General features: G+C 31.9%; 1 protein-coding gene across 1 annotated transcript; it reads right to left on the reverse strand.

The window, feature by feature from the left end:
* Positions 1 to 7222: 7222 nt before the first annotated feature.
* On the reverse strand, positions 7223 to 13768 carry LOC139495678 (metalloproteinase inhibitor 3-like). Its single transcript, XM_071284004.1, has 6 exons — positions 13692 to 13768; positions 12668 to 12806; positions 10643 to 10722; positions 9047 to 9158; positions 7962 to 8083; positions 7223 to 7427 (listed from the first exon to the last, which is right to left on the reverse strand). Exons 2-6 carry the CDS (start codon positions 12780 to 12782, stop codon positions 7296 to 7298), a joined length of 561 nt encoding a protein of 186 aa, XP_071140105.1. The 5' UTR covers positions 12783 to 12806; positions 13692 to 13768; the 3' UTR covers positions 7223 to 7295.
* Positions 13769 to 14463: the final 695 nt, after the last annotated feature.

The raw sequence follows: 14463 nt of genomic DNA on the forward strand, positions 1-14463 counted from the left end.
CGTGGTGAAATGGCTTAAAGATGGAGTTGATGTTGGAGAGTTTTTTCGACGTTTTAAGGGAAACTTTAAGGGAAGAAATTATGACTCTGAAATACCCCCTAGGAGTTATTTTCAGAATGCAGCTATTTGTAATAATCTGCGAAATACTCTGCTTTTATATCAAAAGAATTGTGCGAGATAATTTTAACTGGGTGCATCAATTTGGGAAGGGTAGGTGAATGTCAACCCCCTAAAGTTAGTATGCCATTAACTGTAGAACCAAGTAAACCACGGTTATGCCATGACGAAAGATATCTTAATTGATGGGTCAAAGATTTACCTTTTCATTTGGAGAATTAAAAGATGTTCATAGGTTGGTTCAAGAGAATGCTTTGATGATAACATGTGATGAAAAGTCAGGCTATGACCATGTCAATTTGCAAGAATCATCTCAGACATATTTTGGTATTCAATTCGGTGGTTTTTATATGACATATACTACTCTACCGTTTGAATGGAAAGCGTCGCCGTTTATTTACCATTCGATAGGAATTTGTGTGACCTCTTATTTAAGACAGCTAGACGTCATAAATACATTGTATTTCGACGATAGGTTTGCTGTTACAGGTGGAAGTAAATATAGCGATGATGCTATGGTTGAAGCAAGTAAAATAACCTATATGGTGTTGCAGTTGCTGACAAGGCTCTATGTTATACACTGTCTCTTAGTAAATGTTCATTAATACCTGGCACAAAACTTTGATTTTTTCCCAGGCATAGATTACCTTAGCCGTATTTGGCACAACTTTTTGAAATTTTAGATCCTGAATGCTCTTCAACTTTGTACTTGTTTGGCTTTATAAATATTTTGATATGAGCGTCACTGATGAGTCTTATGTAGATGAAACGCGCGTCTGGCGTACTAATTTTTTTTTTTTTTTTTTTTAACAACATAATTAAATATTTATTTCAAATATTGGCTTGTAACAATATCCTTCAAGAGTCCAAGCTCCTCCTGATGTTCCCTGTTACAATCCACTAATCACTCAGGGTAGTGAAAAGTTGTAAAATACATATTACATTTGTATAGCAAATATATATTAAATAATACACTTAGTACTAAATTATAATCCTGGTACCTTTGATAACTACATGTAAGAAATTTCTTGGTTTTTTAGTTGACTCTGTTAAACAGGCGTACATACTTCCTGATGATAAGAAGTTGGAATTTATTGATTTTAGGAAATCTATACTTTCAACATGTTCAATGGGTGAGGTTGACTTGAGGACACTGGAAATATTTTGTGGTAAATGTATTTCGTTGACATTGGCTGTTCCAGGGTGCAAGTTATTTGTAGGGAAGTGAATGCTGCAATATCTACTTGTATTAAAAACAGTAGAAAGGTTAAGGTATTGGGACCGTTGAGGGATGAACTAATGCAATTTGGCGTTTTCTTGAAACGTGGACTGGATATTCCAAATGGAGGTCTGAATTTCACAAGGTGATTGAGTTGTCGACTGATTCCTCTGGTTTCAGATATGGCGCTTCAGTGACGTTTGAGGCGAGTATGGGGGACTATTGGGATACAAATGACTGTAGGCCAATTCACGAGAAAGAGGCTGAAGTTGTCATGAAGTCGTTACAGTCTATAGACAGTTCTTTGCACGATTCTAGGGTTGATTTGTTTACAGACAACATGGCTGTTATGGCGGCATGGGAAAACCAAGGTCGCAAGTCTAGAGATTTAAAATGTGTCATGAAAGAAATATTTAGCCATGTGTCAAATTATAACATTGATTTACATTCAAAATATGTCCCGTCATGTTTAAACGAAGCGGATGCCCCATCAAGATTAACTAATACCGCGGATTCAATGTTAAGTGAGGAGTCATGGTTCCTCGTAGAGTCTTTGTATGGTCCCCATTCAGTTGACCTAATGTCTTTTGATTCTAATGTCATGAAGTCATCTACAGGTGTTCCACTGAAACATTTTACCCCATGGCCTACCTATGTTCCGTAGGAGTTAATTTGTTCTCACAGAACCTGAGGAGTGAGCAAAATCCGTATGTTTACCCACTTTTCGTACTTGTATTTCCAGTATTGAGTCTGTTGCGAGAGCAGGGCATTTCTTGTACAATTATAGTCCCTGAAATGCGATCTTTACCGATATTGTGGCCAATTTTGAAATACTACAAAAGTATAATATATAAGTACGCTCATTTCGCTACGTTATTTTATAGCTTTTTGGTCAATTCCGAAATAGCAAGTAAGTGTCTCATTGTTTGTCAAAATGAGTAGTAACACTGGTGCCTAAAAAAATCTGATACGAAACTGAAATATAAACCGTACATTAGATTTTATCAATCGTGTCTTAACTGACGTTGTTTGATATTTTTTCAATGATATGATTTATTCTTGTATTTAGTTCGTGCTAAAAAAAATGACGATAAAAAAAAATTCAAGGAAGTTATCGACATCGGTCTTTAAATGTATATAATGGTCAATATAAACTGTCAATTAAATTTTTATAATATGCTTATATTGTTGTTGCATTTATCTGAGACTACTATAACACATTATATCCGATACTGATATAGACAATTATTAGTCTCAGTGATTAGGTGGTGATATATGTCGTCTGCTACTGTTAAATACGAAACTACGTTATATTAACGTAGCTGAAAAGTGGAGACCCACATTACACGATAAATCGGTAGTGATCAATCTCTTTGTTATAGTAGTCTCAGCATTTATTTAAACAAAAATAATGTTTTATTTGTAAATGTAATAATTTAACCCGGTTTAACCTTATACATTTTATAAAAAAGATAAAACATGGAACTTCATTCATCATACGTCCACGAATGGGTAATTATTTAGTCAGTTTATGATCATCCGTTCCGGTTGACTGCTTAAATAATCCGTTTATTAAAATGTAAATAACTTTCACCAAGCATCTGTCATCTGTGTAAAATTTTAAAATATAAAGTAAATTATAAACTTAGAATATACGTTTCTTGACCAAATATAGATAAGAACTCTTACTCTACATTAGAAAAAAACAACAGGACTACTGTATGTCAGAAAGCATGACTTCAAAATTTTTATGACACATTTTCCGGTTACAACAATTAATCTTTTCTCATATAACCAATGAAATGTTAAAGATTCTTTCGAAAATAAATGAATTGTTTTATACAGTCATATTAAAAGACCACAAAAGAATATCATCCAAGATATAGAGATTTTATTCATAAAGGGGGAGAAACCCCTGATAAAAACAGATAAAGTGTCGCCCATTTTATTCAAAATATTTAAAATCTTAACACAACTGAACACGATCATACAGCAACTAAACAGGTTTTTCACCTTTGGTCTTATTTGATCTGAACGTGATCTAATCAAGTCTTATTTGAATGCTAGATGAATCTGTCTTGTTTATCTTGACACGACAAATCTGACTGAACACGGTATATCTTAACAGAGTCTTAGTGTCTAAACTGGTCTTAACGTTTTTCTCTAGCGGTAAATTAAGTCGAGTAAGACTTGATCAGACCAAAATGACCGTTTCAGACCAAAATCTGGCTACTAGTGATCACTTCAGAGTACTAGAGTACTTGGTTGTGTCGCCATGTATATCTCCCCTGTGTAAGAGCGATATTGCATTCTGAAAGTGCATGTTATAGTGTTCCTCTGTTTTGCGCACAATGGACAATCTGGTTTTTCCAGCTGTTCAGATCTATAGGTGTTAGTAACACATCATACACTGATCTTAGAAGGAACTGTTGTTGGCATCAAGGATATCGCCATACATATGACCATGTAAGGGATCGTTGTTCTAATTCCAATCTGGTCCATACAACTTTGCTGCCTAATTATTCTGTCTTTGCTTGTTTGATATTAGTTTTATCAAGTTAAAACATTGAAATACGGACTCGTTAAGATTGTCTACTTGAACGCTTCGGTTTAGTTTTGTTTATAATATTAGGAATCAGAAACGGACAGGTTGTGGTAAGCAAGTCCGGAAATATTCCGATCGGTAGTTGTAAAAATAAAGGCCATCATTCAAACGTTCTAGCAAATAGGGATTGTAATAGGTATTCTATAAACGCTCACAGGAATAAGATAGTTGATATAGTCCAAAGTAATGGTATGGTCCAATCTTTGTACAGAAGCTGATACTCTGTGAGAAAAGGGTCGCTTAATGAATAGTAAAGACGTCTTGCAGAAGATAAAGGTAATCATTTACACTTATGATAAACTTGTCAGTATAATAATATATCTGTGTACCTGGATAAGGCATAAGTGTACATTTACCGGTGGATATTTGGATTGTTGCTTTGTGTCAACGACATAACTTAATTATCCTATTCGGTTTGAGTTATTTTCGTCTTCTTTATTGCGTGTATCCATAGCTGTCATAAATCAGGGCGTTGATTGCCTTCAATTAAACTGTTTTAAATGAATTTAAAGATTTTTATAATTGACATTACGTATGATGAGTCATAGTTGCTGCAAAAAGTTGGATAATTAGTTTATTCGTATCTTTACCTCATCTTTTTATATTAAATAAATACCGAAAAGAATATAGTCAAGTTAAAAGACCATTTTACATAAACATATTTTGGTCTATCATTTTTTATTGCGGTCTCAACCTTCTTCGTCATTGTGTGTTATTAGTCTGTTTATCGGTATGGTAATCTTAATGACATCCGTTACAGATATATACATTTATGATTATATTATAATCTCATGTAAAAGTCGGCAAAAAGAGGAGCACAATTTGTTTCAATTGGAATGCCGATAGTCTGTTGGAAAACACGTCATCCGAACGTAACAAATATGTTATCAATCAAGAAATCAAGCATCTTTATAATGTCAGTTTCAGAGAATTTTTTGTTTGAATCAGAGTGATCCTTTACAAAGTATGATTCATCCCTCCCTCAGACAAGATACTTGTATCTACGTTGGCCATTCTTTTTTATGAAACAAAGCAATACCAACTCTTTCAATTTGTCTTTTAGTTTGGAATGTGGAATACTTGTGTAAAGTGTAAAAAAGTCAAATCTTTTAATACTATTACATTATGAAAGAGAGTTAGATTGTATGTAACATTCACCATACGACAGATATAAGGCCACTTTGAAAATACCTCAAAATACAGACAGACAAATATTAACTCATATTTCAATTCTTGTACATCCCGTACCCTTACCATCATTGCATTTTGTTTCTTAAATAATCAAGAACTCCATAAATATACTGCAGAAATTTACCAAAAATCACTTACTTTGAATAAATAGAATATAAAAAGAAATCTCTGTCCTTTTTAAAATTTAAACCTCAGATGTTTCGTTCCATATTGTTTTTTTTTTCTTTTTTGCACGTTAATGTTTCTTTGACATCTAAGGGTGTTCATATTTGGACTCCGTCGGATAGAAATCGACCTCAAGAAATCGACCTTATGCAAGTGAATATCAATATATATGTTATCCTATTTCGGCTTGAAATTAAATCTTAATCAAAAGTCTGGAACTGTGTAAAAATTGAGTTGTTATAAGAACCCTATAACACAGACCATAATTCATTTTTTAATTTGTACTTAAAGTACTTAAACATGTTAAAGTTTCCGAAAACTATGATCATAACTCATTCGCTATGTCCATGATTTTTGTGATGTGTTGGATGTATTGTATGTTTTAAATATAAATTATGAGGTAAACAATGTCGTTATCACACATTACCTTAAACTATTACTAAATTATTCATAAGTCACAAAGATTTTTGGAAGTTTGAGTGAACCTGAAGACGACTTATTACATACGGGAATGCACATCCGTACAAATATTTTGTTCACATAGTTCATTATTATATTATAGTGTACTGGTGTACTGTACTAAATTCACGGTGTCCGTCGTTGTGTTGTGGTCTACATGTTGTAATGTCCGTTAATGTTATGTATATCTCTGTCTGTTGTCTTCCAACTTTCGTTTTTACTGTATTCCTGTCACCATTACCTTATATAGTCAATATAATTGTAATTTTAACATGGCCATAAACGCTGGAGGTTTGGCTAGCCATAAATCACGGTTCAACCGTATATTTTATCCGACAATGTCATGTAAAAAGTCATTGGGATCAAATAGTCCCTTCCTATGTATGTTGGCGTTGGTTTTTGGTGCAGTTAAGTGTTTCTGTGTTTCGTTTGTTTCTTCTTAAAGTTGTTGCTTTCTCTCAGTTTTAATCAAATAAATATCATTGCCAAATAGATTTTTTCTGTCCGTGGTCTTCTTTCGTTTGTTTTTACTCTATTCCTGTCACGTAATGTTTTATCTTTGCATTTTAAGAGTTAGGTTTGCCATAAATTCAGGTTCAGCCTACCATTTGTTCTAACAATGCCCTGTACCAAGTTAGTGGAATCAAATAGTCCGTTTCTATGTATGTTGCATTTTGTTTGTGGTGCAGTTTAGTATTTCTGTTTTTCGTTTGTTTCCTCTTATAGTTGATGTCTTTATCTCAGTTTTGTTTTGTGAAACGGATTTGTTTTCGCTTAATCGATTTATGACTTTTCAACAACGGCATACAATTGTTGCCTTAATTTACTGAGGCTGTATAATATCAATAGTACATTAAAGCAAAAAAAATATCATTGCTATACACAATGATAATTATTGCTGACTGTTAAAACTAGTATTGCTAGATGTCGTCGAAATGGCAAGCAAACCATACATTCGTTTTATATTCCAGTTTGATTAAAATTGCAAAATGCCAAATGCACTATCAAACTCAGAAGTCGAAAATAAACTCACAACGCCATGACAAAGACAGAAAAGGATTAACAGACAAACAACAATAAACACAACATGGATAACAAATACCCTTCAAAAGTTGGTGGTTATCTCTTATAAAGAGTCAACTAATGGCTCATAATTTGACATGTTTTTTCTTTTTTCAGTTTCTCTACTTTTTTCATTGATTTCCGTTTTAGAAAAATAATCATATACAAAGTGTAAAAATTTCTTTAAAAGACAGCTACAACAAGAATAAGTCTATTGTTAACTGTGGTAATGTAGTACGTATTTGTTGTTTTACTGTTAAATGTTTCCCTTTACCTATATAAGAATCTATACAAAATCGGAATCAATACTAACCGTAAATTCTACAATTCTACACCAAAAAATGGAACACTGGTAATAGAACATAAGAGTTTTCCATGTATATCTTTAGATTTATAAACAATAATTTGTGTTGTATATTTATTTGATAGAAGAATATTACAGTGTAGTACAAACATAAAGATCTTTTGATTTACATATTAGCAATTTTGCCAATTGCACTGACCATTACCATCTCTGGCACACACGGTATCCCAATCAGAACAAGATGAGTGTCCACATTGCTTGTTGGAACGTGGTCCGAAATGCGGAAGATCGTACATAGATGGAATCTAAAAGTTAAGAAAAGGCAAACAGCTTGAAAATAAATAAACTAATCGTATTTACCAGAATTGAAGTTTTATATTTGCCCCAGACCCGCGTTTCGTCTACAAACGACTCGTTGAAAAGTGAAGCTCTAAACTTTTGTTACATTTTCATTTTTGTCTTATGTATTTCATTTCTTATCATATATCATAATCATTTAGTTGTTTCAATACAATTCCTTTATCTGACCTTATGCTTTTGTCAATTGTCACGTTAACTGCAAATTCTTTTTTTGACATTAACGTATGATGCTAGTCTGTAAAACGTGTATTATAACAAATGAAAATCTTCTTATGTAATACAAATGAATTCCACGAGACGCAGTGTACGTTTAGGAGAAGAACACATTAACAAAACATTTAAACGGAAAGTCTTTAATATGGATCGAGCAGAATAAATCGCGACTAATGTGGACTGCTACAGGAAAATTAGGTCACATTGAATAGCGAATATAATTAAGCCTTGTAACAGCCAACATAGACCAATAAAATAAGGCATACCTCACAATCACAGTTCTCTTGATATTTTCCAGCAAGGCCTTCTAACATGGTGTTCGTTGCACTGGAAGCATCAACTTGGAGTTCACAAAAGTTATGATGCATTTTGTCACCATATACAAACACTGAGAATAGACAATGTCATCATCACACTAGTACACATTTGTTGTCTGGTTAATCAAAAAGAATACTTCAATAAAATGAACAGTCACTTACAACTGTTCCTTCCGGTTAGTAAAACTGAATTTGAACCATATTCCCATTTTTACTGATATTACGATTGGCCAGTTTATTATACTCATGTAACAGCACCCAAAATTGATAAAATTGCCCCCAATCAAGATAAAACCTATACATTTTGGAACCCTTTAAAAAATTCGAATGAAAAACTAGAAAATCTACATGCAATGTATTGAATCATGTAAGATTAGCACAAGTTTTCTCTAATTTTCATGCTATTCTTACATTTCCTGACCGGTGTGAAAAAAATATTTTAATCTCTAGTGAAAAATTGGTTCTCAGCAAATGACAGGTCGAAATTTAATTGTGACGTCAAATTTTCTTGTTTTCTTCTGAATTTTCTTATTGTGACGTCATGAAAAAAGGCGACCATGCCTGGTGACGTCACATCAAAAGTACACAACTTGCCTTAAATCTTTGAAAAGGAAGGACGAAAATCATTAGAGAAACAGATTCCACCACTGTAACTCGTGTATTACGATATTTCTCCTCTCAACAGTTAACATTTAAATATTTAGAAAGCTCGGCAAGCCTCGCGCTTTAAATATTAAAATTTAACTGTCTCGAGTGGAGAAATATCGTAAAACACTTGTTGCAGATGTGGAATCTATATATCTACAACAACACATGGTACGTTGTCGACCCTAAAATATGCGCTTTTTAAAGTATTCTTTTGGTGTGCGCCTTTTTTAAAAATATTGTTTTGCTGTGCACTTTAATAAAAAATATTGTTTGGTGTGCACTTTTAAAAAAAAATATTGTTTTGGTGTGAAATTTTATAAAAATATTAACTAGGCTGCACACGTTTATTATACGACAAAGTGACTCAATATCGACAGTGAATTTACCTGAGAGAATATAGCTCCATCCGATATTTAAATAGACATTTCTACACATTATAGTTCTTTTTGGTGTCACGAGTGTTGTCTTATTGGACAATGTATCAAACATCTCTTTCCCCTGGTAAAGAAAGATTGATAAAACATTTATCCATAAAGGTTATATTGTATTACATCTATAACTATATGTATCCCTGTTAAACATAGATAATTATCAACATTATCTGAAAATCGTTTTAAATGTTTTATTCCATAACATATATTTATCAAGTACAAGGTATGTTTTAGAAATAGCAAAAAAAGGCGAAAGACATACAATGGATATTTAAACTCCTAAGTCAACGAAACATTGACAAGGTAATGGCACAAACAACATCATATTTCAAACGAAACTATTAATAGACTTTTCAGGAAGAACCTCACATAAACCAAGGGGATCCTTTTTAACATAAGGCACTCATGGAGAGGTTCGATGAAATATAATGAGCAATCAATTTCGATGATGAGGTATTCAAAGAAAAGAAAAAGAGGACTGCATTGTAGTAACGAATATTGGATCATATCCGTCGTCATCTTTTAAGTTTCAATATTTTATCTAATCTTATTTCTAACGTTGGTAATGTTTATATGAAAGCCATTAACATTAATTCTAATTTGACGTGCTTCTTTTGCTTTGTGAACAAACCCATGCTCTAAATCTAATAAAATGTGTTTGCATATGCGTATATTGACTTCTTCAGAATAATGAATTTTATCAAATTATCATACACTTAATATATTTCCTTAACTTTAAAACTCTTAAATGATGCACATGTTGTTACTAACTCATTTATTATGGCTGTGATATGTTGTATTCCGAAATTGACATATTTGACCTAGGTACGACAACCGTTCATGCTGGCTGTTCAAACTCCTCCCTCTGAAAAATCACAGTGACAGCCGTTTGCTTCTTAACAAACAAAAAGGGGGGTTTATGGAAGAGTATACACGAACGTTTATACACTTATATTTATCGGACATAGAAATAACCTTATTTGTCCTATTCAGAATCGAAATACTTGATGCAAGCTATACTTTATTGTAGTTTTAACTCGGGTAGGCATTATATTCACTATCGCTCGGGCAAAAATAATCACGAAAATAATGCCTTCCCATGTTAAAACTACAATAAAGTATAGCTTGCATCATTTTTTTCTTAATCAATATTCATTTATATTTAATTAAATATATTTTTTTTTTTATTTTACTTTATAAGAAATACTTATGAAAGCATACACATCTTAATTACATTTCTTCAGAATTCTGCTACAAGTGCGAGGCAGTTACTTTTTTCGGCAAATTGTTGTTGGGACATTTTTTCTTGAACAAAGTATTTGCACTAACATTTGGTCTGTGAGGTTTTTCGGCAGGAATAACTGAATTGTCATACTAAAATAACACCTGCTTTTAAAAGAACAAGTGGATAAGAGCAGTCTTTGCATAACGACTTCATAACAGTACAAACAATAACAAATCAACCTATACTCCAACCCAAACCTCACTTATACAATTAAGAAAACTATGTGACGATGAAAATAATTCCATCAGTTTAAATTTAGTACTTACTTTATAGAACTTTGTCACGGATATTTGGTAATTTTTGTCGTAAACATTTTCTGAAAATGATTTAATGTTAGCCTCAACGACTGAAATATAAGGAAAAGTTATATTTATTCATGCAATTGTACCTGTTTATATCGATTTATCAATTTGATGGCAAATAAAAAAATAGACATAAATATCCGAACGGACTTTCTTAGTTGTTTTTGAAATAATGTTTACCCTCATAAAACTAGTTAAACATTTCTGAAACTAATTGTTTTTCCGTTGTATAATATAGGTGCATATCGCTAAGCCAACCGAGGTTTATTTTTTTGCAATTAAATGTTAACCATGTTTCATAAAAATCCATCATTTTAATTGGAGGTCAACGATATGTCACATGTGTTCTTATAATCATTTATACCTGTTCGTGATACCAATAACAACGTTAAACTATTCAAAGAAAGACGTTATCGTGTTTAGTACAACGCTTCGTTATTTTATGCTCTTCAACTGTGCATTAGTACGACCTTTCAACTGATTTTTAACCGATTCACTCTAATAATTGTCATGTCGACTAACATTACGTCTTTAATTTTAAACATTGTTGCATTTGTCTACATTTGTCTACATTTCATAAAAAAAATGTACATGTTTTGCTTCCATCTTCATTTAAATAACCTAACCATCGATACCAGGCTGGAAATTTGATAGTTGCGCCAAACGCGTGTTTCATCTACATAAGATTCATCAGTGACGCTCGAATAGAAAAAAGGTTGATAAGGCCACGAAGTAGAAGATCATTGAGGACCAAAATTCTAAAAGATTTGCCAAATACAGCTAAGGTAATCCATTCCTGATTCAGAAAAAGCCTTAGTATTTAGGTGATCATCCTTTCGGAAGTTAGAATATACTTCTATTTTATGATTTACTTTTACGACGTATGATAAATACAAACAAAGGCAGTGTTTGTGTACAAGTAACACTGGTTAAATAACCTGACAATGTGTGACTCTGATAAGTCAGGATATCCGATGCATGTTTGTTCGCTGATGTTTATTTTTATTAAGACGAATCTTGTGTTTGTGGTTTATAGGGTATGTTGTACATTCTATTATACTTGTAATTCATGATAGTCGTTTCTCATAAAGACGAAATTCATGACAAAGGAACATGTACCTTAAACGTTATTGAATTTCCATTACCTATAAAATTTGAAATTTTAAGGATTAATACTGAAGGAATGCAATTGTACCGCGGACTATGCGGTATTGGTTTTGCTCAATGTTGAACGCCGTACAGTGATCCGTAGTTGTTTACTGCTTTGTCATTTTGAGTATCTTGTGGAGAATTCTCTCATTGGTAATCGTACCAGACATTCTTATTTTTATACTCAACAATATCTGTCGTTTTTCAGTTTTATTTTTGAACATGATGTCTTGGCTCATGGGAAATAGAGACTTGTCGTAAATATGCATACAAGCGATAAGGGCCAATTTCCTTTTGATTTAAATCCCATAATTAAAAGATTTTTCTTTTTTAGTTTGCCAGCTTCATGTGAGTACGTTTATTACATGTGGCGTATTTATGTACAATTTAACCTTAACACGCCGATGTTTATTAAATGAACACATTTTTAATTATAAGAAATACTATAACAATGTATAGGAAGCGCTTAATCAAACTGAAACAATATTCTGAACATAAAAATATTAATTAGACCGTTGGTTTTCCCGTTTGAATGTTTTTACACTAGTCATTTTGGGGCCCTTTATATCTGTTTTTTCGGTGTGAGCCAAGGCTCTGTGTTGAAGGCCGTACATTGACCTATAATGGTTTACTTTTATAAATTGTTATTTGGATGGAGAGTCGTCTCATTGGCACTCACACCACAGCTTGTTTAACTTTCTTTGTTAATGTTAAGTTTATGTGACAGTTGTAATAAAGCTTTATATTTAGGACTATCAACATAATATCAATGATTAGTAAAGAAGGCGAGACATTACGGCGTGTGCACTCTTGTTATTGTTTAAATCAAAACTGTCTCACCTATTGGGCTTCCGCAAACCATTTCCTGTGTGTAAGGGGCTGGACATACACACTGCTCTGACAATGCGAATAAACAGATCAACAGTAAACCTGAATACATCATCATGGTTTTCATTGTGTAAATATCGAGAATGAGAATCTGTAAAAAAATAGAAGCTTCCTGTATTGAATAATGCAAATTGATATGAATTGATATAAAAGCCTAAGATACGAAATTAATTTCAGGAATACCCAGTTACTCTTAGTGTATTTATTATAAAAGCTAAACAAAAAATCATAGAAATACACTTCAATCAATAAATAAGGGAGGAAAAGAGTATAACAATTTTGTTGAAAGATATGTGAATGCATTTTATGTTATTTAAGCAGATAGTGTAGACATTAAAACAGGCTTATTAACAATTCTATCCATTCTAATGTTTTAAACAGTTTATGATTGATATTATTTTCACATATTATCTTAGTATAGTTTTCTTATTTTTACTTTGAAAATCAGAATGACACGAAAAATTAATGAATTTAAAAAGAACACTTTTCATAATATAACATTAATGCATATACAAACGATCAAATAACAAATGCATTGCACAGTTAAACATGTTTAATAGACGACCAATCTCTCTACCGACAAAAAAAAAAAAAAAAACCATCCTACCGAAAAAATAATAAACAAAGATAAGATAAGGAAACACAATGAATATAAACAGACTTGGACAATCTGGACACACTGAAAAATCCAGGAAATGATATGACTTGTGATAATGAATACACATAAATATCAAATTAGTTATTTAAAAAATCGCCTAAAAACACACGTTTTTTTGCACATCTGACGAATAACTTACAATACTTGGTCCGTCATTTTCTGCAGATAATCATGAAGTTGTCAAGTCATCATATTGTTTTTACAATTAAAAAGAAGTTAATGGTATTCAAACAATTTTCAATTTCTTATTCAATGGTTACTATAGTAACGTTAAAAGTAATGTCACACTAAAACTTTATGTACGTGAAAAATACTTACCAAACAAGTGAAGTTGGCTGGTTAGTAATAATTGCACAAAACAACAGTTTTATAAGTTAAGTTTACTTACACCTTTTTCCGCCCATGAACGGAACTATTAGTAATATATTAGTAAACAATTTAATAAGTCAACAAATTTGTGCATTGTCAAAATTATCACCGGACACAAGATGTTTCCTTTTTCGTCATCGGCAGTTAAATTTTGTATTGTTTTTATTTCTATTTTTTAATTCTAAAGTTTTAGTCTGTTATATAAAGTTTTCTGAATATTTTCATTTAATATTCTCAGGATTATTGGTATATAGACCATACATATAGATAATACATTTTATTCCTACTAATTGAAAATTGAAATTACCACATATCACAATTGTATTTATATTGGTAAATATTTATATACATATGGTGGTATGTGTAATTATGATTTAAAACATTATATTATCAATTTATTTTGAAAAATCTTTTTGAATGAGTATTTTATCAGAACCTTTATTCTTTTATAATTTTCAAAACTAACAGTATGTTAAACCTTTTCGACAAGAACATCAAATGTGTCTTTTATACACAACGGTTTTAAAAATTGATTTGAATCGTACCGAACATACATGAAATATTTGCGAGATTTTTGTGAATCTTAATTCATGTGAATGAAATTTCCATGAGCAGCAACAAAAACAATATATCAATAAAATTTTGTTTTGAATTACTAGGAAATTAAAACAGCCGACAGAGGAAATTAAAATAAAATAAACACCATTCAGATCGCGACATA

Source organism: Mytilus edulis, chromosome 11, assembly GCF_963676685.1.
Source record: "Mytilus edulis chromosome 11, xbMytEdul2.2, whole genome shotgun sequence".
NCBI classification, from domain to species: Eukaryota; Metazoa; Mollusca; class Bivalvia; order Mytilida; family Mytilidae; genus Mytilus; species Mytilus edulis.